At 39.2% G+C, this 21,890-nt stretch overlaps 1 protein-coding gene and 1 long non-coding RNA gene across 3 annotated transcripts; one reads left to right on the top strand and one right to left on the bottom strand.

Moving 5' to 3' along the window:
* Positions 1–404: 404 nt before the first annotated feature.
* Positions 405–7,067, bottom strand: LOC116714680 (uncharacterized). The gene is made up of 3 exons (XR_004338105.1): positions 3,375–7,067; positions 3,168–3,283; positions 405–1,658 (listed from the first exon to the last, which is right to left on the bottom strand). It is a non-coding gene; the product is annotated as an uncharacterized LOC116714680 (long non-coding RNA).
* phf6 (PHD finger protein 6) lies at positions 3,274–18,389 on the top strand. Of its 2 annotated transcripts, none has more exons than XM_032555384.1 (11): positions 3,274–3,404; positions 7,724–7,885; positions 8,208–8,309; positions 11,529–11,662; positions 11,766–11,812; positions 11,905–12,071; positions 12,156–12,299; positions 13,495–13,599; positions 13,707–13,840; positions 14,714–14,843; positions 17,561–18,389. In XM_032555384.1, the coding sequence occupies exons 2-10, from the start codon at positions 7,754–7,756 to the stop codon at positions 14,841–14,843; spliced, it is 1,095 nt and encodes a 364-aa protein (XP_032411275.1). In that variant the 5' UTR covers positions 3,274–3,404; positions 7,724–7,753; the 3' UTR covers positions 17,561–18,389. The 2 variants fall into 2 exon arrangements, with proteins under 2 accessions (XP_032411275.1, XP_032411274.1); XM_032555383.1 differs by having other exon boundaries at positions 11,902–12,071.
* Positions 18,390–21,890: the final 3,501 nt, after the last annotated feature.

The raw sequence follows: 21,890 nt of genomic DNA, 5'->3' as shown, positions 1-21,890 counted from the left end.
GTCATCAACGGCAGCCCTTCTGACGGGCTGCCCCGCGACGAAAATTAAGCGCATCTGATTTGTGTAAAAAATAAAATAAAATAAAAAATAAAACCCGACAAGACCTGGGGCTATTTCATACCATTAAACTAACGGTTTAAAATAAAGACAAAGAAACTATTAAAGAAACTAGAAAATGTTGGAGACAAAAAGTAAACATATTAATTTGTTTAAGGTACTTAGCACAGACAATTATTAAAAATCAAGCAAGTAAAAATATATAGAATTATATAGAATTAAACATTAGGCAAGTCTGGAGATAAACTTGAAAAATAAAATCTAAAAAATTAAACGAGTCCAGTAACAAGTAAATACATAAATAATTTTAATTAATTGAAACTAACCGATTAACTACAACTATTTACTGATTCATTACACATGGCAGACAATCAATTTAAAGTATTTATTTATTTGCTGCATGTTGTTACATGATTCCTTTCTTTTATAGACTGTACAAGAAACTCCCTGATATATATATTTTTTTAAACAAACAAAAATCTTTTTAATTTAACCAGACTCAAAGCTTTTTACACACACAAAAATTATTTAAAACAAAGCCATCAGAAGTTACCTTTTTAATACGGCAGCTGAAAATATTGGTTCTTATTCTTGGGCTCTTTGGCGACATCTCATCACATCAATATCTCACATGCTGCGCAATTTTGCAAACAGTCTCGGAGCTGCATAAATTATTGTTACAATTTATTATTTAGCAGAGAGTTTGACTGACTAAATAAAGCTCCTGCGTCCTAATCCAGTCATGAATTGCAAAAAACGTATACACTTTAATCTGCACGTAATTGCAAATAATACCTATACGCAAAAGTAGATTCTGCTAAATTCTCTTAAAACTAGACTGAACCAAACAATTCCAGTAATTCAAAGCAAATGTGTTACACAAGGATTCTCACAACCTCTCGTATAAATACAGATTACATCAAATACTTATTAATAACTCATATTTTGATGTTGACAATTTCACTGACAGAGTCAGTGACATATGCTGTATATAATCTTCTATTATGTTTGATGGATGCGCTGCATCAGCTGTATATTGGAACGCGCCAGCATATAGACGCATTATAGTTTCTGCATTTTCTCAGATGACTTGGAAGGAACGAACACAAGAATCATTTTGAGAATCAACCGTATGGAAGAATATATGTCAAGATAGCTACATATACCCAGACTTAGTCAGGCATGCACGAACAAATTGTCGTTATTTTTAATCCAAAATTAGCAACAACCAAAAAAAAAAAATCTATAAATGAATAAATAATAAAGCATTGTGAAAAATAAATAAACCTAAACCTGGAAATCCTTCACTTCTCAGGAAAATAAATAAATAACTGCATATGCAGCAGAAAGAGAGCGCTTGTCGACTAACAAGCTGCTGCGACTGCTTGACTGACAGGAAACGAGGCCCGAGCAGCTGTCCTGTCAGCTTAAACAATGGGAAGGATTTGAAAATTCCTCGGAGAAGGAGCCACGACATGTTGGCTGCCGCGGTGCTTCTGGAGTTCACCGAGCAAACATGCCGGGGAAGTTAGACCAGGGACATTTACTCGCAGAGTGAGAAAGAGGAGTGAGAGACATAGCAGACAGATCTTTAAAAGAATCTGTTGGAGGGGAGAAAAAAAAAAGGATATTACTTCAATTTCTTTCCAGCCAACTCTAAGCATAAGAAGAAGGGGGGAAAAAAAGGTTTCAGTGACTGAAGTCATGCTTCAAAATGAGTCAACATTAGAACATGCAAGAAGCTAGTTTGGGTCTTAAAATTAAAGGAATTCACATTCATTATAATTTATTTATTTATATATTTCATAACAAACACCCTAACTGTAAACTTCAGAAGAAAGGAAAGGTTTATGCCTGTAGTGCTAAAAGTAAACTGCATCTAGGACAAAAGCATATGTTGGTACAAGAGCAGCCTGATAACTGAAAGATCGGCCTATATTTCTATCTTCAGAGGTTGAATTGACTAAAAAATGTAAACAGTGAAGAAAAGAAGCTGATTTAACCAGTTACTGACAACATGCAGATGAAGCAAAGAACCACAATATATGGTTTTTATGCTGAATTAAGCCTCGAAGTCTCAAAGACTTTGCTCATCAAGTCTGAATGCTTAGGATAGACATTTCTGTGGATGATAACCAATGTGGTCAGAGCATTAAAACTATTCCTCCTGGACACGGTCCGATGACGTGGCCCAGCAAAAAAGATAGCTGTGATTTTGATTGAACAATAAAGTTCAATCAAAGAGAGAAATGAAGTTGCTATCCTGCGAGGTTCACACGTCAACTGCTAAACAAGAAAAAAAACGAAATCTGCGCAAGGATAATTGTTTCGAGATAGTAAAGTCCATGATTTACAGAATTTACTGAAGCTCGAGATCAGGCGTAGCGTGTTGCCGGCATTGCAGTTGGCTCCAGCTGGTGGACAAAAGTTAACAAAAATCTGGGTTTCAACACATTTTCATTCTGAAATGTTACTTTTCCGTAGCCAACTTTCTAGATCTTTGTTGTCATATTACAGCATTTTGACCTATCATGTGAAAAATATTTTTGCGAACTGCTTGAATAATAGTTTTATCTCTAGGTTCACCAAGTCACAATAGTATGTCACCATTTCTCTGCTTAATTTGAATCTCGATTTATTTAGACCATCTGGAAGTTTGAAAAACGGCAGTATACCAAAGTGCTTAACATATCACTCACAGGAACCGTTTAAGGACCACGCTGCAGGTCAAGCTGAATGTAAAGATGTCTAGAGTCCACAAAGTTGTGAACCAAACCGATTCGCTTTTGGGACATGTGTGCAATCAGTCAGTAAGTTGAAAAACAGAATGCTGATGTGTAAAACATAAGGTGTGATGAGACAAATCAATGATAAAGCGTGTGATTTAATATAAACATGACATTAATATAAAAATACAGATTTTTGTCCTTTAGCAAATTAAAAATAGTTTGATCAATCAAAATTTTTTCCGTACTTATCCAGACCTGAAAAGTACAGAAAACCAGAGCCAGAGCCAGTTGGTTGGTCTGCTTGTGTTGTTTTTGCTGTTTTCCTTTTATGACTTAAAAAGCAAAACGAATAGTAATTGTTTACCACAACTTAATTACGACCTTTTAACACAGCTCCACTTTTTTTTTTTTTTTGGAAAACGTTGCAAAATACTCGACTTTTATTCCGAAAGGCACAGCCGGAAGTTGTGCTGTGCTGCGCCGCGGCTAGCTTCATGCTAGTAGGGGGGGGAAAAAAAGCACACAATCACTTCTGAAGGACGGAAAGAAACGCCGCCGTTGTCCGGAACATTTCCCCACGTTTCGTACCTGCTCAGCGCCATAAGATAAAATCAGCAGGTAAGAAGCGAGCCGTGTCTCCGCGGCTGGATGTTGTCCTCTGCGCTCCGTGGCCTGGTGTCGGTTCAGGCCGTGCCGCTGGCGCTACAACACCGAGCTGCTCGCTTTGAACACGGACTCCACACGTATGGCGCTCTTTGCCTTCGAAACGACTCGCGAGGACCCGCGCCTGTCATGATAATTTCCCCGCATTTAAAGGGAAATAAACGCAAGTTTCTTCGGAGGGACTTCCAGAGGGAAAAACTCATGTCGGAACATACACATTTTCCTACCACCGACCTTTATTTTCCCGCATCATTTGCAGGCCGTGGGAGAACATTTCAGGGGCGCTGGGAATGTTCACAAGAGAAAATAGTTTTCAGTTGAGGCTTGTAGTTTGTTGGAGAAGCGAGTTACACGCCCCCTTTAATTCAAAACTTTGGAGGAGAAATTTAGAATAATTCTCATTTTCCTCGTTTCCCCCCCCCCACTACAATTACTCAACGACACCCCGGTTTGTTACGAGACCGCTGCATGGGAACATTTTAGAGAGCAGAGGCTGAAATAAAGATGATTATTTGTTGTTTACCCGGGGCTGTGTTCGTGTTTTCGCCGCCGCAGTGAAAGCCTGGCCCTGCTATCATGGCTGTAATGGCTCTCAATCAAGGCGCCGCAGCACAGTGCTGTTTTGTTTTATTATTTTAAAAAAAATCTACTTTTATTTATGAACTAGAACAGATTCGTATTAGTCTCCACTTAAATATACATTCCTGGGGATCTTCCGGGTAATCCGGACAGCATGGCAGCGGATTTCAGCAACACAGGTTTGATCTGTTGCGTTCATGCAGCGAATGCATTGCATAAGAAGATTTTTTTTTTTTTTTTTTTTTTTTTTAAAGTGCACTAATTAAAAAAAAATAAAATAAAAAGGACCAACACATATACATTTTTTAAGCTACAACTCAGACTTTTTTGTAAAATCATCCAACCTCCTTTTAGATACAGCCTGTCACTCATAAAATCATAAAAACTACATGTAAGAGTCAGTCCCCCCCTCCTGCCCATTTGGCTGTAAAACGTTTTAATGGAGATAAAAGCTACCATACAAAAGTCAAACTTCAAAGCACCCAAGTCTCTGGTGACGTCACATAAGGCAGCTGATCACCATTAATTTAATTCAATTTGTACGTAGATTTTTGTCTTTTTTAAAAAAAAAAAAAATTAAATTCCCTTTTCAGAAGATGAGATCAAGCCAAAATCGATTAACAATTTTGGGAATTTTATATCTTAAAAAATACAAACAACAACAACAAAACTTGTAGGTCTGCCCTGGAAAGGAATTCATTCAAATTTCTTCCTAACAAACTACTGTAACACAGAAGAGGAAAAATAAATACTTTTGAATGTAACAGGACATGAAACAATATGTCCTGTTACATATTGTAACAGGACAATATGCTACTGCAGAGCTGCAGATCTTCACTTGATCTGCAGTTTAATTTAGATTTTTTTCCTTTATTTAAATGCATAATAACTAATAAGTCCCACCATTTTCTGTCTACAAGCACATCAACTCGAAGTATGTGCTCTTATTTTATTCTTTTTTGTTGTTTGATTTAAAAATCAGATAAGAGGGACATATGGTTTAGTGCATAAACATTGCTAGTCTTGTAATTGTTTAAACGGATTTTGCGTTTAAAATCCCTACCTCAGTAGAGATTACCCCCAACGCGTAATAATGTCTTTATCTTTTAATTTCCTATGTATTGTAAACCTATCATAATCAGCAGGTCAAAACAGCGGAATAAATGAAACGTGGCATCAGCCAAGAAATGTTTCATTGGAGGATGGCTACATCTCTCCTCAACCCCTGATTTGTTTTTATTTTTTATTAAACTGATAAAAGTGCATGCTGTTTTTTTAGATTATTTGCTGCTGATTTATTTTAAAAAATAGCCAAAAAATGAATCTATTTTGGGAGTGTTTGAGTCACTGGTCAACAACCGGAGCCATTTTAGTTCAAATTTGGCCAAATCAGATGTTTTGTTTGGCGTCTTTTTTTCACTAAAAACCGTCTGATCAGCTCGGCTCTCGTGCCTCTCGTGATGTCATCGACCCCAGATCCGCACAAACCGGAATTTGCTCGTTTTACTTTGCGAAATCCTCCAGTTGAAATCTTTACTCGATTGCTCAGCTGTGTTTGCCTTGTCCCGGTGAATGTTTGGTTGTATTGTTTTTGCGCGATTTTGAAAAAAGAAAATAACCACTGTAGAGCATCTTTAAGAAGACGATGTTGTAAAGGCTGCAAGTATGACACAGCAGTTCAGCCCCGCAGCATTTTTCAGTTCTTTCACACGGATGTTTTAGGAACGAGGCGGATGAAATGTGGAAGAACGCTCATGTCGAGTGCAAAACAGGCTGCATGCTGCATCATTTTCAGAAATGCAGGGGGGGCCGGTTCCTGCCGTGGCACCGAACTAAAATGTAACCTGCGTCTTCCTGAGTCATGCATCTGCTGTCTGCGCTTTGTTGTCATTTCTGTAGCAGCGTAGAGGCTACGGCCGCGTTTCCATTCACAAAACTGCTGTGGGTGAAAAGTGCCTCCTAAAATTCAGCAGATACGTCGATGACCTCTGGCTGCGGCACTTCAGAAAAGTTTCATTTCCTCCACTTAGACGATGAACGTCTACATCACCGGGCTGTTAGAAGCTCATCCATATTTCAGCCGGATCAGCCAACGTCTCCCGTCCCGCGTTTGATCCGTTTGAAGGCTGTGCTGAGCTAAACTTGGTGGTTCTCGCACACGGAGCAGCTCTGTTGTAACAGAGTCATTTCAAAGTCATTTAACTGCCGGTTGATCCAAAGTTTAGTTTCCGGACGTTTCTGGGATCGCTTCTCCTCTCCAATGGGTTTTATTTGTGATTCTGTAATACTTGTATAACTTTTTACCCTGTTTTGTTTTTCTGAGGAGGAATTTCAAATCCTACAGTAGTGTTCAGCATGCAAGCTAATCGATTAGCTATATATTTAATGACAGCAGTGATAGTTGAACAGCTTGGCTGTAGACATTTACCTTTTAAGAAAAAGAATCTATTCTAAAGAGCCTGAATATTGCTGACAGCGCCAGCCACTTTTATTGACGCTGCTGGTAAAGATGACCACAAAACCTTATAAATATTTTTTTTAAAGCAGTAGTATATGGTCACAGAAAAAGTTTAGGAAGTAAAACCTTTAATTTGAGCACATTTACTTAAGAGGGGACGACATCCTACGTTCGAAAATAATTGTTTTTCACAAAATCACTGGTGACATAACAATCCATTGCTAACAATCCATTTATAGCAAGTTTAACTGAAACATTTGGTTTGGTTGAACTTTCTTAAGTTAACAGTTTCTATGAATTTTGAATTAAATGTTTTTAACTTTGAGTTTTCCCATGATTTAGACAAGACATAACACAGATAATTGTTTATTTTAGCCACGGGTCGCTAGGTTGGGAAAACATCTATAGTCCGGTGTCCATTATACACAGTGGAAAGGTAAAAAAAAAAAAAATCTGGGCCATATTCTGGGTTCTGGGCCATATAAAGAGTAAGGCTGAAACGATTAATCGTGATTAATCAATTATTGAATAAATCGTCAACTAATTTAGAAATTGAGTAATTGCTAACCGGAGTATACAGACTCAGAAAAAGGCAGTTTTGTAAAAATTCCCAACATATTCAGAGCAGTAATTAAGTCAAAGCTGTAGACAAAACAAACACAGTTTGCCTTTAAGATAAAAACAGCTTTGTCTGTAAATATGTTTTAGCCAAAACTCCTCAAGAGGAATAGTTTCAGCTTTTGTTTTTCTTATTTAAAAAAGAAATTGGGATTATTTATTTGTATCTTTCGATGTATTTCTAATATTGTGTAAATCGACAGAATAATTGATTAATCGACAACTAGATTAAGATTTTTTTTTAATCTTTGATACTTTATCTTTTAGTTTTTATACTTGCTGCAACATCAATTGCCCAATTTGGAAAATGAATAAATCTGAAATCTAAGATCATCGATAGTTGCCGCTCCAATAAACAGTCGACATTACAGTGCTGCAATCAAAGAATTAAATTTAAGGTTTCGTTCACAGAACTTCCAACAAATGTGTCCAATTGAAATGAGATGGACTCGAGAGAAATCATCTCTCAGAGTGAGAATTGATTTCTTAACTCCTCTTTAAAAGCTTCATCACCCTTTTTTTTGTTGTTGTTGTTTTTCCTTATTATTGGACGACGTCCCCGCGTTCCCACCTTCACGCCTCTGACGGGTTTCTAATTGTCCTTTTTCTTTTCAATCAGAGTCTCTGCAGCGCGTCAGAAGCTTTGGCAATGTCCGGGCAGAGGAGAGGAGCCGCAGCACGGCTGCCCAAATGTGCCTTCTGCAAGAGCAGCCGGGACAAGGAGTGCGGCCAGCTGCTGGTGTCCGACAGCCAGAAGGTGGCAGCCCACCACAAGTGCATGGTGAGAGGAGTTCCTTGTTTTCAACTTTTACTGCCTCGCATCCCTCAAGCGCGCGCGCGTCTTATTTCCAAAACCCTCCCACCAACCCACTCTGTATGTTGAAGAAATAAACATTACAGCCTAAATAGAGCCACTATTTCTGTTGGACTCGTGTAGAAACTTAACTCTATGGTTAACTCTGTATGTCTAAATATAAGCCAGGATGTCCTTCTACTAGAAAAATAAATAAATAAATAAGCAAACCCAAAACTATCCGACAAATATTTCAGATTTAAAAGACATGAAATCCAGCTGCTCGCTGTTCTGTTTCTCCTCTCCACAGCTGTTTTCTTCGGCTCTGGTTACGTCACACTCAGACAGCGAAAACATCGGAGGGTTTTCCGTCGATGATGTAAAAAAGGAGATCAAGAGGGGAAGCAAACTGGTGAGCTCCCACTTCTCACTACTGCATAATGGTAATCGCTGCTCCGCAGAGATGTTATCTGGAAGCGGGCTTCAAATTTTCCATATTCCTCCATCCTTCATCTTCTTCTTCTGTGCGCATGTTGAATTTCATAGCAGATGTGTTCGTGCTTACATTAGCCAAGAAAAGAGTCTTGACATTTAAGTCTGAAGAGTGTGGGACTTTAACTTTATAAAAATGCGTAGGAACCCTGATTATTATTTGTTTATTTATTTTTTGCTGTGTCGACGGCAGAATGGATCAGCGCTGCAGAGATTTAAATAACTTGTGCACAGGGGCTCACCTCATGGGTCCAATCAGAGAGAAAAACAAACATATGTGTCCAGAGATAATTTGTTCACCTCCGGGGCTGGAGGAGGCTTGCTGGAGCCACCACAACTCGGATGTTGTTTGTTTTTCTAGGTTTTGGCGTGGCTCTCCGTAACTCATGCCGACAGCATGATGCATTGCTCCCTGCTGCGTGTGAGGGGCAGGGGAGGAAACTAAGAAGCAGTAACTGCAGAGTTGCTGTTCCCTGAGTGAGCTAGAGATGCACCGATCGCAGTTTTCTGGCCGATCGCCGATTACAGAGCTTTTAAAAAGCCTAACTTAGCGATTCCGATTTTGACCGATACCATTGTTTTTTGTCTGAAATGTTGCTCAATTTTTTCAACAAAGTTGCCGAATTAGCAACAATGGGGTGACTATTGTTAACTGTAAATGTGCAGACATGACCGGCCAGTCAAACTTCTCTCAAGGGGAGAAAACAAAAGCACAGGGGTTGATTTTTAGACCTTTGCCGAGGTTGATAACATCGGTGGATAAGATCAGCTTCACATGTAAAAATCGTCCGATCTCCCAAAATTAAGGAAATTGACACCGATAAATCGGTACACCCCTAGTTTTTATGGCCGATTTCCGATTTGTAGGCTGAGTTTAGCTTCATAATCTTCATGTTTAGTGGTTAGTATTAGGACTAACATTACTAAATTTACTAGCTTTAGCTATGTTTCCATCTAATTGTCATGTGAATTTTAAGCAAACTTTTGAAATGTTGCAAAAAATGAGAGAAAAAGAAAAAGGAAAATGTGAATGTTTCCATTTAACATGTAAGATGTTGACGCTGTAATAAACAAGATGCAGAGGTTGCAAGCTAGCATGGCTAATACATTTTTGAAAAATTTTGTTATTCAGTCTGAACTACAGCAAACCAAGGAGTGGTGAAATAAAAAAAAAAGTCAAGATTTTTCAAAAATGAAATCTTTGTAAGCATAAAATTTGATAAATGGATACAATCTATTTATCGTCCAGAAAGAAAGAAAGAAATGGAATCAATCAGAATCGTCAGGCTTTTTAAATAATCGGCGATCAGCCGGAAAACTGCAATCGGTGCACCTCTGACCTGTACATTGCTGAAAATAGACTTTGCTGACCTGCCAAACAGAAAACAATTAACCCCAGAATATTTCAAATGTGACGCCTTTTATTTTAACAGCGCAAATATTTAAGACCCTTTTTTTTGCTTCAGATGTGCAGTGAGTTACTGAACCCCTTTCTACATAAATCCAACACCTGCAAAACATTTGGAGGCCACTGCCCTCGACATTGTTGATCCTTTACTCTCAGACTTTTAAGAAATTGAATTGTCCTTGAGAGACCGGTCGTGACCGGTATTTAATTTTAATTGGGATCAACAAAGTATGTTTGAATTAGAATTTTAAGGTAAAGAAGAAAATGTTTCTGTTTTACATTCTGCCTTCCCATTATATTTTGGAGTGTTGCTTCCTCTTGCCCTCCTCCAGCCACAAATGAATTGCAGACATGTCTTTTTTTTCTGCAACAATTTCTTTCAAATAACTTCTTGCGCCTCTTTTCATTTTCTAAATTTATTTTTAAACATCCTGCTGATGCTAGAAATGGCTAAGCTTGAGTTTTCATCCTCTTCACTTACAGCATCATCACCAAAGAGTGGCATTGTCAGCCCAGCCTGTTCGCATTTAACGTGGTGTGTTCAGTGACTGGGGACGAGATGGATCTTTTGGGTTTCGAACAGACCGGCTGAACTGAAACCCTCTCCTGTCTCTAGCCAATCTCTAAGATGAAGATAAACCCTCTGAACTCTGAGAGACATTATAAACCCAAACCGACTTTTTCAAGGCTGCACTTTGAAAAGTTTTGCCACTAGCCAACATCAAACTTGGTGCAACTTTATCTGATTCCTGTAGTGATTCCAAAGCAGCAACTTTGTGAAAAACAGGATCATTCTGGATGTTTTGTGCTCTCAGTGTTATGCTCCAACTTATTCCTTTTTTCTCCTCTCCGAAATCTGGATTTAATCCTCGAATAACAACATGTTGACTTGCTTTCTGATGTTTCTCCAATACCGTTGTCTTTTTCCTCCCTGTGAAATGCTTTTATTTTCTTTCAGAACAAGGAGTCTGGAGGTCTTGCTTTTATTTTTCCACAATGAGAGTTCCTTTTAAAAGCTTGCCTTGGCCTTTGGTTATCAGTAAGAGTTGATTTAACATCCTTGTGGAGTCGAATTTACTTGGAGAGAAAAAAAAAAGATGATTGCATTTATTCAGCTTCCTGACACTTCACAGGTTTTTCATGCCTAAAGTCAGACTCAGTTTGTACGTTGTTCGATATCAGTGATGCTTTTCCTTTAAAGCCAAATTCCCCTTCAGAAACATAGTTGGATATTCGAAGGTGGCCTTTCTCTGGAGAGGAATTATTAAATAAGAAATAACCTCAAAATCTCACTTTAATGAGCTTGTTCACATGAAAAGTCATTAAAGAGCATGGCAAGATCTGCATTGGTGTAACAAGACCCTTATACTTGGGAGCGACTATGTATGCAGCGTTTTGAGAAAATTGTATACGGTAGTTGTACAGAAGAGCTCTGGAGTCAACATGTTCTGGTGGAGTCCAGAAAAAAATAAACTATAAACCACAAAGAAGTCTACTTCCTGTCGTCTTCTTTGTTGCTTTCGCCACATCTGGCTGTTGAACACGAAACGTTGCAGTTTTGTGAAATTCATCTATAACGACACGGCTGAAAAACCACTTCATCCCAGCACGACTTTTTATCGAAAAACAAAATTGGCGTTAATGGAAACGCAGCTACACGTCGGATGTTGGCTTTCGTTAAAGCCATCCTGCCTTGAGCCTCAGCCGAATCTCTGCTTCCCTCCTCTTCAGATGTGCTCCTCCTGTCACCGGCCGGGCGCAACCATCGGCTGCGACGTCAAGACGTGCCGGAGGACGTATCACTATTTCTGCGCGGTGAACGACAAAGCCCAGATCAAAGAGAACCCGTCGCAGGGGATTTATCTGTGAGTTTAGTTCTGAGCTCTTTTTTTTTTCCCCCCACAGCAACATAAGCAGATTGTTATTCCTTTGGTGGGTTCACTTCAACTAATTTCTTTGTGTTGGCAGCGTTTACTGTCGCAAACACCGGGATGCGTCTCAGGATGATATTCAAGGTGAACAAGAGTTCGCTCTCTGCTGTGGGTCGAATCTATCTAGAGCTACTATAGTTGTGAATCTAAGCGTTTTATTGGGAACGTTTCAGCAGATGCAGAAGAGGAAGGCGTGGCCAACGACTCGGACTCGTCTCCTCCGCAGAGTCGAGGCAGGGGCAGATTCGAGAAAAGCCGAGCTAAGGTGACGTCCCGCGGCCAGTCGGAAGAAACCCGCTCCACTTCCTCCTCACAGGCTGCCGACGAGGAGAGCTCCTCCCACGTAAATGCACTCACCGGTTGAAAACCGATTTGATTCGGTGCGCGTGAGCTCGATTCTGGGTTTGACCTTTATGCCGTGTTTCAGCGGGACAGGTCACCGCTTCGAGCCAGCCTGGGAGACGGCGGCCAGCGCTGTGGCTTCTGCCACGCAGGCGACGAGGAAAACGAAACAAGAGGCGTGCTGCACACGGATAACTCCAAGAAAGTGGCCGCACACTACAAGTGCATGGTAGGATCAGTCATTCAGCCTCAGGATATGCTTACACTGCCAATAGGAGCTTTATGTGATAGTCTTATATGGCGTTTCTCAATTATTTTATGTCACGCCCATAGTGTTTTTTTTCACGTCTTCCAGTTCATTTTATGGTTTTACGTGTCAAACAATTTCCAAGTTCGATTTAGTAATTAAAGACTGTGATGTGTATTTCTAGACTTAACACAGTAACACATTTTAAAACAGCAAACATTGGCTACATGTCAGCTTTTTGAGCTTATTCTTTTGCTAAAGGTTTATAGCTCTTTAACATGTTTTGTGCAAAATTTGCAATTTGCAGTATTGCTCATAACAGATATCTCTATCTATCTGTCTGTCTGTCTGTCTGTCTGTCTGTCTGTCTGTCTGTCTATCTATCTATCTATCTATCTATCTAATGTCAGAAGAGGAAAAAGTGCATAATGTTTTTCATTCACAGTAAACCCAACGGTTACGTAGGCTTCGTCTATTTCCTGGCATTCTTCTGCTACTAGTTACTTCCATACGTTGGACTTTTAGGGTTAGACTAATAAGAGTCTAACCCTAAAATATTTTTTCCCTATTTATTTTTTCCTCATATATGGGAATAAAATAAATTTATAACTCTACACTAGCTGTATCAAATTAGGACTATCGAGTGTCTTGTGAAGTAATAGTTTATCGGTTTTACAAATTATTTTCAGCTTTGAAACTATTGTTTAAAAGTCTGAGTCTGCTTCAGAGAACAAACCACGGACTCGCGGAGCTTTTCCCGTCAGATCTAGATAATTCTATCAAAAGGTTTTTAAAGACGTAATTTTGCGTCTTTACTCTGCGATGGTATAGCTGTTCTTGTAATATGAGTTTGGTCTCGTATTATTATGACTTTATTCTTATATTGTAAAAAATTATCTTAGTCCTCCTGCTTCTCACGCCCTTCACTACTTGAAAAGTACTGGTTTAATATATACTTGGGCATCTTTGGGAGCTTAAAAGACCTGATTCATGATTTTATTAATAAATAAATAAAGGTCCTTTTCCTTCCTCTTTACAATTATGCACTACTTTGTGTTGGCGAAGCATGTCAAATCCTTCTAAAACATGTTGACGTTCATAGTTGAAGAAATTCAAGGAATGAGACTATGCTTCCAGGGGTCACTGTGTATTTCTCAAGATCTGTGATGCGTTGCAGCTTTTCTCGTCGGGGACGGTGCAGCTCACGACTACATCGCGGGCCGAGTTTGGCAACTTCGACGTAAAAACGGTCATCCAGGAAATCAAGAGAGGCAAAAGAATGGTGGGAACATTCATGCAACATCAGGTTTTTGAATTTGAAGCTGACTGCTTTGCCTGACTTACTTTAGTATTTGTTTTTTATTGGGGGTTTTTTCTTTTCTTTTCCAGAAATGCACACTGTGCAGTCAGCTGGGTGCTACTATTGGGTGTGAAATTAAAGCCTGTGTGAAGACCTACCACTACCACTGTGGGCTACAGGACAAGGCAAAGTACATAGAAAACATGGCCCGCGGCATTTACAAGTGAGCGCAACATTTACTGCAACAGCAAACGCGTCGAATGTTTTGCTTTTGAATTTTCTGTAAAATTATCAAGAGAAATTTCAGAGTGACTTAATAGTGAATGCAGAGTTTACATATAAAAGGGTAAATTTCTAAACAAAGGCTGAGTCTTTTCATGTTTTCACCACATTATGTTGGTTTATTTCTGTCAGCATAATTTTAAAAACCAAATACAAAAATTATTTCTTGCAAAACTCGTTGCTTTTTTTTTTTCATAAACTGGATCTTGATGTCACCCCCCCAACCCCCCCCCCCCCAAAAAAAAACTTCCCAAAATCTGCATCAACGCCAGCAAAATTGATTTCCGAAGACGTGCACAGCTATAATTTCTGAATGCAGATTCAAACACTGCGGGTAGTTTTACAACAATTCTGTTTTTCCTTTGTCACTTTAATAAGTGTCCTAAGTTAATAAAAAAGGATATGAAAGCAACTTGAATGTATTTCATATCAAATGTAAATTGCTGATAGCTGTGTGAGTCTTCCTGTTTCCTGATGTAGCTCTGTATGGTTTTTAGTTACTATTTCTAGTTACTACATACGTACTGCAGAGTGAACAGTTTTAGAGCTTTAAAACCACTTGGCCTCATCCACATCTGATTTTCAGATATGTTTATTTCCATTTTATTGTAAAGCAAAAAAAAAAAAAAAAAATAGACACTGCCAAAATAAGATTAAAACGGTTCAAACCACTTCTGCTTTTGATTGTTTGCCTGACGATAAACAGCGTTTCAATGGTAGTTAATGAAACTTGAAGTACTGTTGTGGTTTGTTTTTTCTCTTTTTTTTTTTTTTATAAACACAGCTTTTTTTTGTGTTTCCGTTTTGTTCTTAGACTCTACTGTAAGAACCACAGCGGGAACGAGGAGCGGGACGAGGAGGACGAGGAGCGAGAGAGCCGTAGCAGAGAGAGGGCAGCGATCGGCCACGGAGGAACACCGGCGACGCAAGTAAACGGCAACTAGGTGGGGCTGCACCCACCCAAATACAAGGCGCTGCTCTACACAGCAGAACGTCTTTTGAGATTTTATTCCCTCAAGGAAGCGCAAGTCACACACACAGTGATATGTATGAAGTGTTTGTTTTTGTTGACTACGAGTTACAGCTACCGAACCAATGTGTGAATGTGTGAAGTCATTCTTCAGACGGAAACATCATCAGCATGGGTTAAGCAGAAGAACTGGATTTGTCCAAACATCTGCTTTTCAGATTAAAGTAAAGTTTGCATTTCATTTGGAAATAAAGATCCCAGAGTCTGGAGAGGAGGAGGTGGAGAGGCAACGGATCCACGTTGCTTGAAATCCAGTGTGAAATTTCCACAGTCGGCGATGGTGCGGTGTCCCAGTGTTGGTCCACTCGGCTTTGTGACGTGACAGTTTACTACAATTAAACCATAAATGTCAAAGATTCCTACCTGTCATCTTTTAATTTCTATTTTCCATCTTGTCATTTCTCTCTTCTTTTTTCCAGTATTCATTTGATTTGTATTGTGTTTTTAAAGCGTCTCGCATTTGGGCGACATGGCCGAAAATATCCCGACATATCAGTCGATGTCGATAATTATTCAATAGTTTTTTTGTTTTAAATATCTGAAGCATGCCAGACTGGTCATGTGATCTGTCAAGCTGTTGTACTCATTTTCTTTGTTCTATTTACACCTTTGTTCTTTTATATTTTTAAGCAGTTCCTAGGCAATTGGCAAAAACTTGAAATTGCTGCTTTGCCAGTTACTGAACAGGTTGTTGCTAGGTAACCAAAGAGTGAATGAGTGAGCTGGTTGATCCTACCAACCTTTTTTAGCTCGCTTTGAGAGGTTGAGCGGCTAAAGTTTTTCTCCAGCCTACATCCCCCAGAATTCCTTTTTCTTTTTTGCTTTATTCTTAAACTTGTTTAATTTTGATCTATTTGCTGTGTTTTCTCTTAAAGTGTGTTGTCTTTGACTTCTTTGCATAATCAATCAATCAAATGTTTTTTGTGTAGCACATTTCAGCAGCAAGGCACTTCAAAGTGCTTTACATCATTAAAAACACAAAAACATAGTCATGCAACATACAATCAACAAACAAAACATGACATTAAGTCAGGTTCCATCATTAAATGTGTAATTGATTACGTTTCAAATACAATCCTAAACAGGTGGGTTTTTAGTTGAGATTTAAAGGAAGTCAGTGTTTCAGCTGTTTTACAGTTTTCTGGAAGTTTGTTCCAGACTTGTGGTGTATAGATGCTGAAAGCTGCTTCTCCTCGTTTGGTTCTGGTTCTGGGGATGCAGAGCAGACCAGAACCGGAAGACCTGAGAGGTCTGGAAGGTTGATACAATAAAAGCAGATCTTTAATGTATTGTGGTGCTAAGCCGTTCAGTGATTTATAAACTAACAACAGTATTTTAAAGTCTATTCTTTGAGCTACAGGGAGCCAGTGGAGGGACTTTAAAGGGTGTATGTGTAGGGTGTTATGTGCTCTATCTTCCTGGTTTTAGTGAGAACGCGAGCAGCAGCATTCTGGATCAGCTGCAGCTGTTTGATTGATTTGTTGGACAGACCTGTGAAGACGCTGTTGCAATAATCAATGTGACTGAAGATGAACGCATGAATGAGTTTCTCTAGATCTTGCTGAGACATTAGTCCTTTAATCCTGGAAATGTTCTTCAGGTGATAGAAGGCCGACTTTGTGACTGTCTTTATGTGGCTCTGGAGGTTCAGGTCAGAGTCCATCACTACTCCCAGGTTTCGGGCCTGATCGCTGGTTTTTAACTGAAGCTGTGCATTGACTCTAGATCGTTCCTCTTTAGGTCCAAAAATAATAACTTCAGTTTTGTTTCTGTTCAGCTGGAGAAAGTTTTGGCACATCCACACATTTATCTGTTGTAAGCATTTGTTCAGTGATTGGATGGGGTCAAAGGTCACCTGGTGACATCGTAATGTAGAGCTGTGTGTCATCTGCATCGTTATGGTAGCTAATATTATTTCCTGTTATAACCTGAGCTAGTGGGAGCATATAAATATTGAATAAGAGGGGTCCTAGGATTGAACCTTGGGGTACCCCACATGTGACCTTTGACCTCTTTGATGAGAAGTTTCCAATTGAAACAAAGAAATCCCTGTTCTTTATGCAAGATTCAAACCAGTTGAGCACTGGACCGGAGAGTCCGACCCAACTCATTCAGTAAAATATCATGATCGATGGTGTCAAAAGCTGCACTGAGGTCCAACAGAACCAGCACTGTGGTTCTCCCACAGTCTGTATTTATATGGATGTCATTGAACACTTTTACGAGGGCGGTCTCTGTGCTGTGGTGAGACCGGAAACCAGACTGGAGGGAGTCAAATGTATAAGCAATTTGAGTTGTCTTCAGCTGAAATGTGCTATATAAATAAAGTTGCCCTGACTTGCCTAAAGCAACCCCGGTTTCCTTAGCGACAGCCTTCATGTCAGGCTGAAAAGTTGCTGGAATTCAGAGTCCTGACTAAGCTTAAGCTGTACATGTTTTTGATTAGCTGACATTTCTGTATTTAAAAACAGGTTGTTCTTGTGTTGTACTCTTTATTTTCTGAGCAACTTTAAACCAGTAATCATCAAAATGACCTGAAGTAAATGCTTATAATATATCACTAGGTAATGAATTTGTATAATGGGCTTCATATCATTCATTGCTAACGTGATATTTTGTCTGTCCTTGCAGGTTTGTGACATGGAGAGAAACTGAAGAAGGTTTTTATACTAAATTTTAGCCTACTCACACAGTCATGGTCCAGGAGCTCCCTTTGGCCTCCCACGTGATTTTTCTTTCTTTTTTTTTTTTTTTTTATACATTTCCCAGTAAAAGGACATAAGGTTCCAACGTGCACCAGATGTCGTCTTTATGAGAACCTGCCTGGAGTTGGCTGGGTACTTACCGCAGATCAGTGTCACCCTGTTGAACACTGGACCTTCAGAGCGGGATGAAAAGCAGTAGGCTAATCTTTCTCCAGATTCGTCATCATGGGGTGCAGATTAAAGGCATTAGCATGAACAGATGGACTGTCAGTTTTTGCCCCTCCATCCCCCGCGCTCTCTCCTCCCCAGATTACACGAGCCACACTCATGGAAAGCCGAGACTTCTTCCTGCCTCCGTTGGACTCACTTTTAAGAGGGGTCTATTTGTTACTAGTCTTTCTGAAGTTGTGCAGTTTGATTACATTGTTTCTGATACCATGTCTTAAGAAGTACTCTTCATGTTAGCCTTTCTTTCTTGATAATGTAATATTTTGCTACTGTACTCCCAATCGTTAGTATTTTGAATATCCGGATTTCAGACGGCGACGAGCTTTGCCAGCATGCACTTGGATTTTCCCACTGTTAAAGCTGGTGTTTATTTTTGTTTTGTTTGTTTTTGTTTTTTATCTGGTTGCTAAAGAGCAGCGCAGAGCTCTTTGGGGGAAGGCGGGTGGACCTTGTTTTGGTGTACTGTTTACTTGTAACTCAAATGTATTCATGGATGATTGGAATAGAAAATATTTTGTTTTACACATTGTCGGCTGAGCCGGGTCTTCATTTTCGGTCCTTGTACAGTTTCCTGGGAAAATGGCGGCTGCACCACCATATTTCTGTACATTACAGTAGTGTAACTATTTCTCACATCCTATTGTGAAAGCTAAACGGAGAAGAGTTTATACGGTACCACATTGGTCAACCTTCGATAAATCAGTGGGAACATTTTAGTCATGAATATAGTTGGCACAAAGAGTTTTTATGGTTATATTCAAAAGTAAAGGTTTTTCTGCAAGGTCCTAAACAAAACCAAATCTTGAATTTCATTGTCTTCATTTTAGGCATTAAAAATCTTAATTATACCCAAATCTTCCACACCAGCCCTTAAAGGTGAGAGATTATGTGTTTTTGAACAGGTTATGATTGGTCTATGGGCTATGCAGTACATGTTCATCACATTTTATGTACAAAATAATTCTTGGATAATGAGAATGAGATGTTTTAGAGTGTCTTGTCACTTTAAATCCAAATAAGCTGCTGTTGGCCACGCCCCCCCAACTCAATATTTACACTCGCTCGTGAAAATGTCTGCAAATCGATGCACAACTGTACATGATTGAAAAGCAAAAGCGGAGCCTCCTGCACAACCAACAGGCATGTCGCAAGTGGTTTCTGGATGGTAAGTCAACAACAAAACTCGTCTTTTCCAGCAGCCATTGTGCAGTGGTAAAGCCAGCTGACCAAATGAGTTCTGCTTGGGTTGCTAGGTGACTCCACAATCAGAATGTATGCTCATTTTCCATACACCAAAAACATTAACTTATTGCCAAAAGACCGCTGGGAAGTTTTTTTGGGCTGTTTTTTAGAAGCCGTTGAGACCCAAATTGAAGTACAAAAACATGCAAAATCTGAATTTTGCATAATGGGTCCCTTTAAATTTGAGTTAAGTCTTAAATTTTCCTTCTTTTTTTAATACATTTTTACCTTGATTTGTAACTGGTGCAGGAATTGTGGTCTTTTTACACTGACAGAACTACAAAACTTTGGGGGAAAAAAGTTCTGGTAGTGTTTACCTCATGGCTTTTGCCTTTTTAATGACTAATTTTAACTGTTTTTAATAGAATGAGACAATTACACAACTCACATGAAATGATTTCTTAACAGGTAGCTACATGTTGTGGGTTTTAATGCCAGACGTCAGAGGCTGTTTCGCTGTATGTTTTAGACGTCTCAAAAGGTAACTTTCAGATATCTGGAGAGCTATATAACAGACCGAGGAGGTAATTCAACCATTTCAGAAAGCTCTGATGGAGCAGGGACACACAGCTAAAATGTGTTTTTATATTTTCCACCTCTGGCTTTAATTGTATTTAAGTTAGTGGTTTACTGAATTCCTTCTCAGAACCAGCAGTGAAATTTGTATTAAACAATGAACTCAGTGAATAAACTAGTACAAAAAACCCCGTTGAAATCATAAATTATGGATACTCAGGAAAAGTCTCTGTGGAAGAAAAAGACACAAGTTGGTAAACATTGCAACTGTCTAATTCCAAGTGACAAATTTTAACAACATTTCAGCCGAGCTGCACCAAACTCACTGTGATTGATCCTTGTCCACCACCTAGCAGGAAGGTAGTCCAACATTTGGTGGGCGTAGCCTAATTACTCCACAGCGCCCCCTCGAAATCCTTTAAAAAAAAAAGTCAGCTCCAAGCCATGCTTAGGCCAACAATCATAAAATTTGTCACACATGTAGATCTTCACAGGAGGTTAAAAAAAGTCTTTGGGAGCCATAGCCTAAACCCAACTGGAAGTCGGCCATTTTGGATCAAGGCCGCCATCAAGTTTTTTTTTTATACACAATGTCTCCGAGCAAACTTGTCCTACAGCTTTCAAGATCCAGTCTTCAAACTCAGCCAGCAGTCTTGAGGCATTGAAGGTCAAAAGTTATCAAAGGATTTTTCGTACGTCAAAGCATGTGGGCGTGGTCAAGCCTCAAATCTGACCATTCGCCATGAAACATCAAGGTGGATTAACTTCCACACATAAGCTCCCGGCTGCATCGAACTTCATTTGTATCATCACAGACCAGAGCTCTTCACATTCACATGGTCAATTGGTGACATCAGTTTCGCCTTGCGCCCTTTCAACAGGAAGTCACCTGTTTTCTCACTGTTTTTCTTCCTTTTACTCTATGTTTCATGCAGATTTTAACCTGTCTTTAATGAAATAGAACAACATGATGGTATATCCTCCTTTCAACAACACTGGCTGCTGACGGGAGCGTGAAGGCGTGGCTGAATTCTAATCCCTCGCCGTTTGCATATGTTACGCATTTCAAATGGATGGAAACAATTGCAACAAATGATGTTTGACTGTTATGTCTCCGCTTCCCCTTTCCTCTGGATGGAAAACCTGGAAACATGACTATATTGCCTCAGTGAATGATGGAGCGGCTGCCGTCTTCTTCCCCGAACTGCCTTCTTATTACAAATTCTCGAAATCATGAAATGACACAATAAACGTTCCACAGTGTAATCATGTCCCAGTGTCTTTTTGTTATTCTAAAACAACCCTAAAGCATCCACTTCAATGAACAGCATCAGTTGCCGTCCCAGCATCAAAAGGTTAAACCAAATCACTTCAACAACAAATTTAAATCTTACAGATTTACATGCAAAAAAATAAAAAAATACCACCCATTTCTCAAGTGCAACAATATTTTAAGGGTACCAATTCCCTTGAATTGTAATAAAACTGAAAGAGATAAATAATCATATTACTGCTTATATAACTAAATATGGATGACCATATACACTTTAAGCTCTCACAGGATTTGAATAACTGTCTGACTGACTGTAGAATGAAACAGTGAAATCTATTACACAGTGAGGAAGATTGTAGCTAAATATGTAGAGATGTAGCTGAGAGTAACCTAAAAACTTCTACACATTAAACACTCTTTTCTTTTAACAGATCACCACAAAACACATCAGGATACCACAGACCGTAATAGAGTTGGATCGGGGAGAGTAACACGGCTTGTACTGTAGATACTCGTAGCCATCTCTAAAATGGCCGCTGCAGCTAACAGCTCGCTAACCGCGATTATGAAAGAAATCGCTCTTTTTTAACGTCTAAGTATGGGGTCGCGAAATCATTACTGAGATAATTTATCACTTTACACTTTAGGGGGGACAGTTTTCACCAGCTTCACACATTACTAACCTGGAAACGTGAATAAATTGCCTCAGTGAACGAAGGAGCGGCTGCCGTCTTCTTCCCCAAACTCTATCTGGGTGCGGCGCTCCTACTTTAGGTGTCCTGGTGAGTCAGCATTTTGGTTTTGTCTTTTTTTTCCTTTTGATTTAACATGGTATTTTGGTCAGTTTCAGTCTAAAAAAATAATATAATATTATATAAATATATATATTAGCTATAAATGTTATACAAATATATAACACATTGGAATTGTGTGTTGCCTCTCGCTAGTAGTACTAATAAAATTTATGTGGCGGCTTATACTCTTTTAAGCAGATTTT

The sequence above is a fragment of the Xiphophorus hellerii genome, chromosome 23, assembly GCF_003331165.1.
Source record: "Xiphophorus hellerii strain 12219 chromosome 23, Xiphophorus_hellerii-4.1, whole genome shotgun sequence".
NCBI classification, from domain to species: Eukaryota; Metazoa; Chordata; class Actinopteri; order Cyprinodontiformes; family Poeciliidae; genus Xiphophorus; species Xiphophorus hellerii.
The sequence above is the reverse complement of the archived record's forward strand: the minus strand, read 5'-3'. Positions and strand labels throughout refer to the sequence as shown.

Coding starts and splice junctions, on each gene's coding strand:
- phf6 (XM_032555383.1), top strand. CDS start 7,754: ATGTCCGGGCAGAGGAGAGGAGCCGCAGCACGGCTGCCCAAATGTGCC. Junction 11,663..11,765: donor CCGTCGCAGGGGATTTATCT/GTGAGTTTAGTT, acceptor TTGTGTTGGCAG/CGTTTACTGTCGCAAACACC. Junction 12,072..12,155: donor ACGAGGAGAGCTCCTCCCAC/GTAAATGCACTC, acceptor GCCGTGTTTCAG/CGGGACAGGTCACCGCTTCG.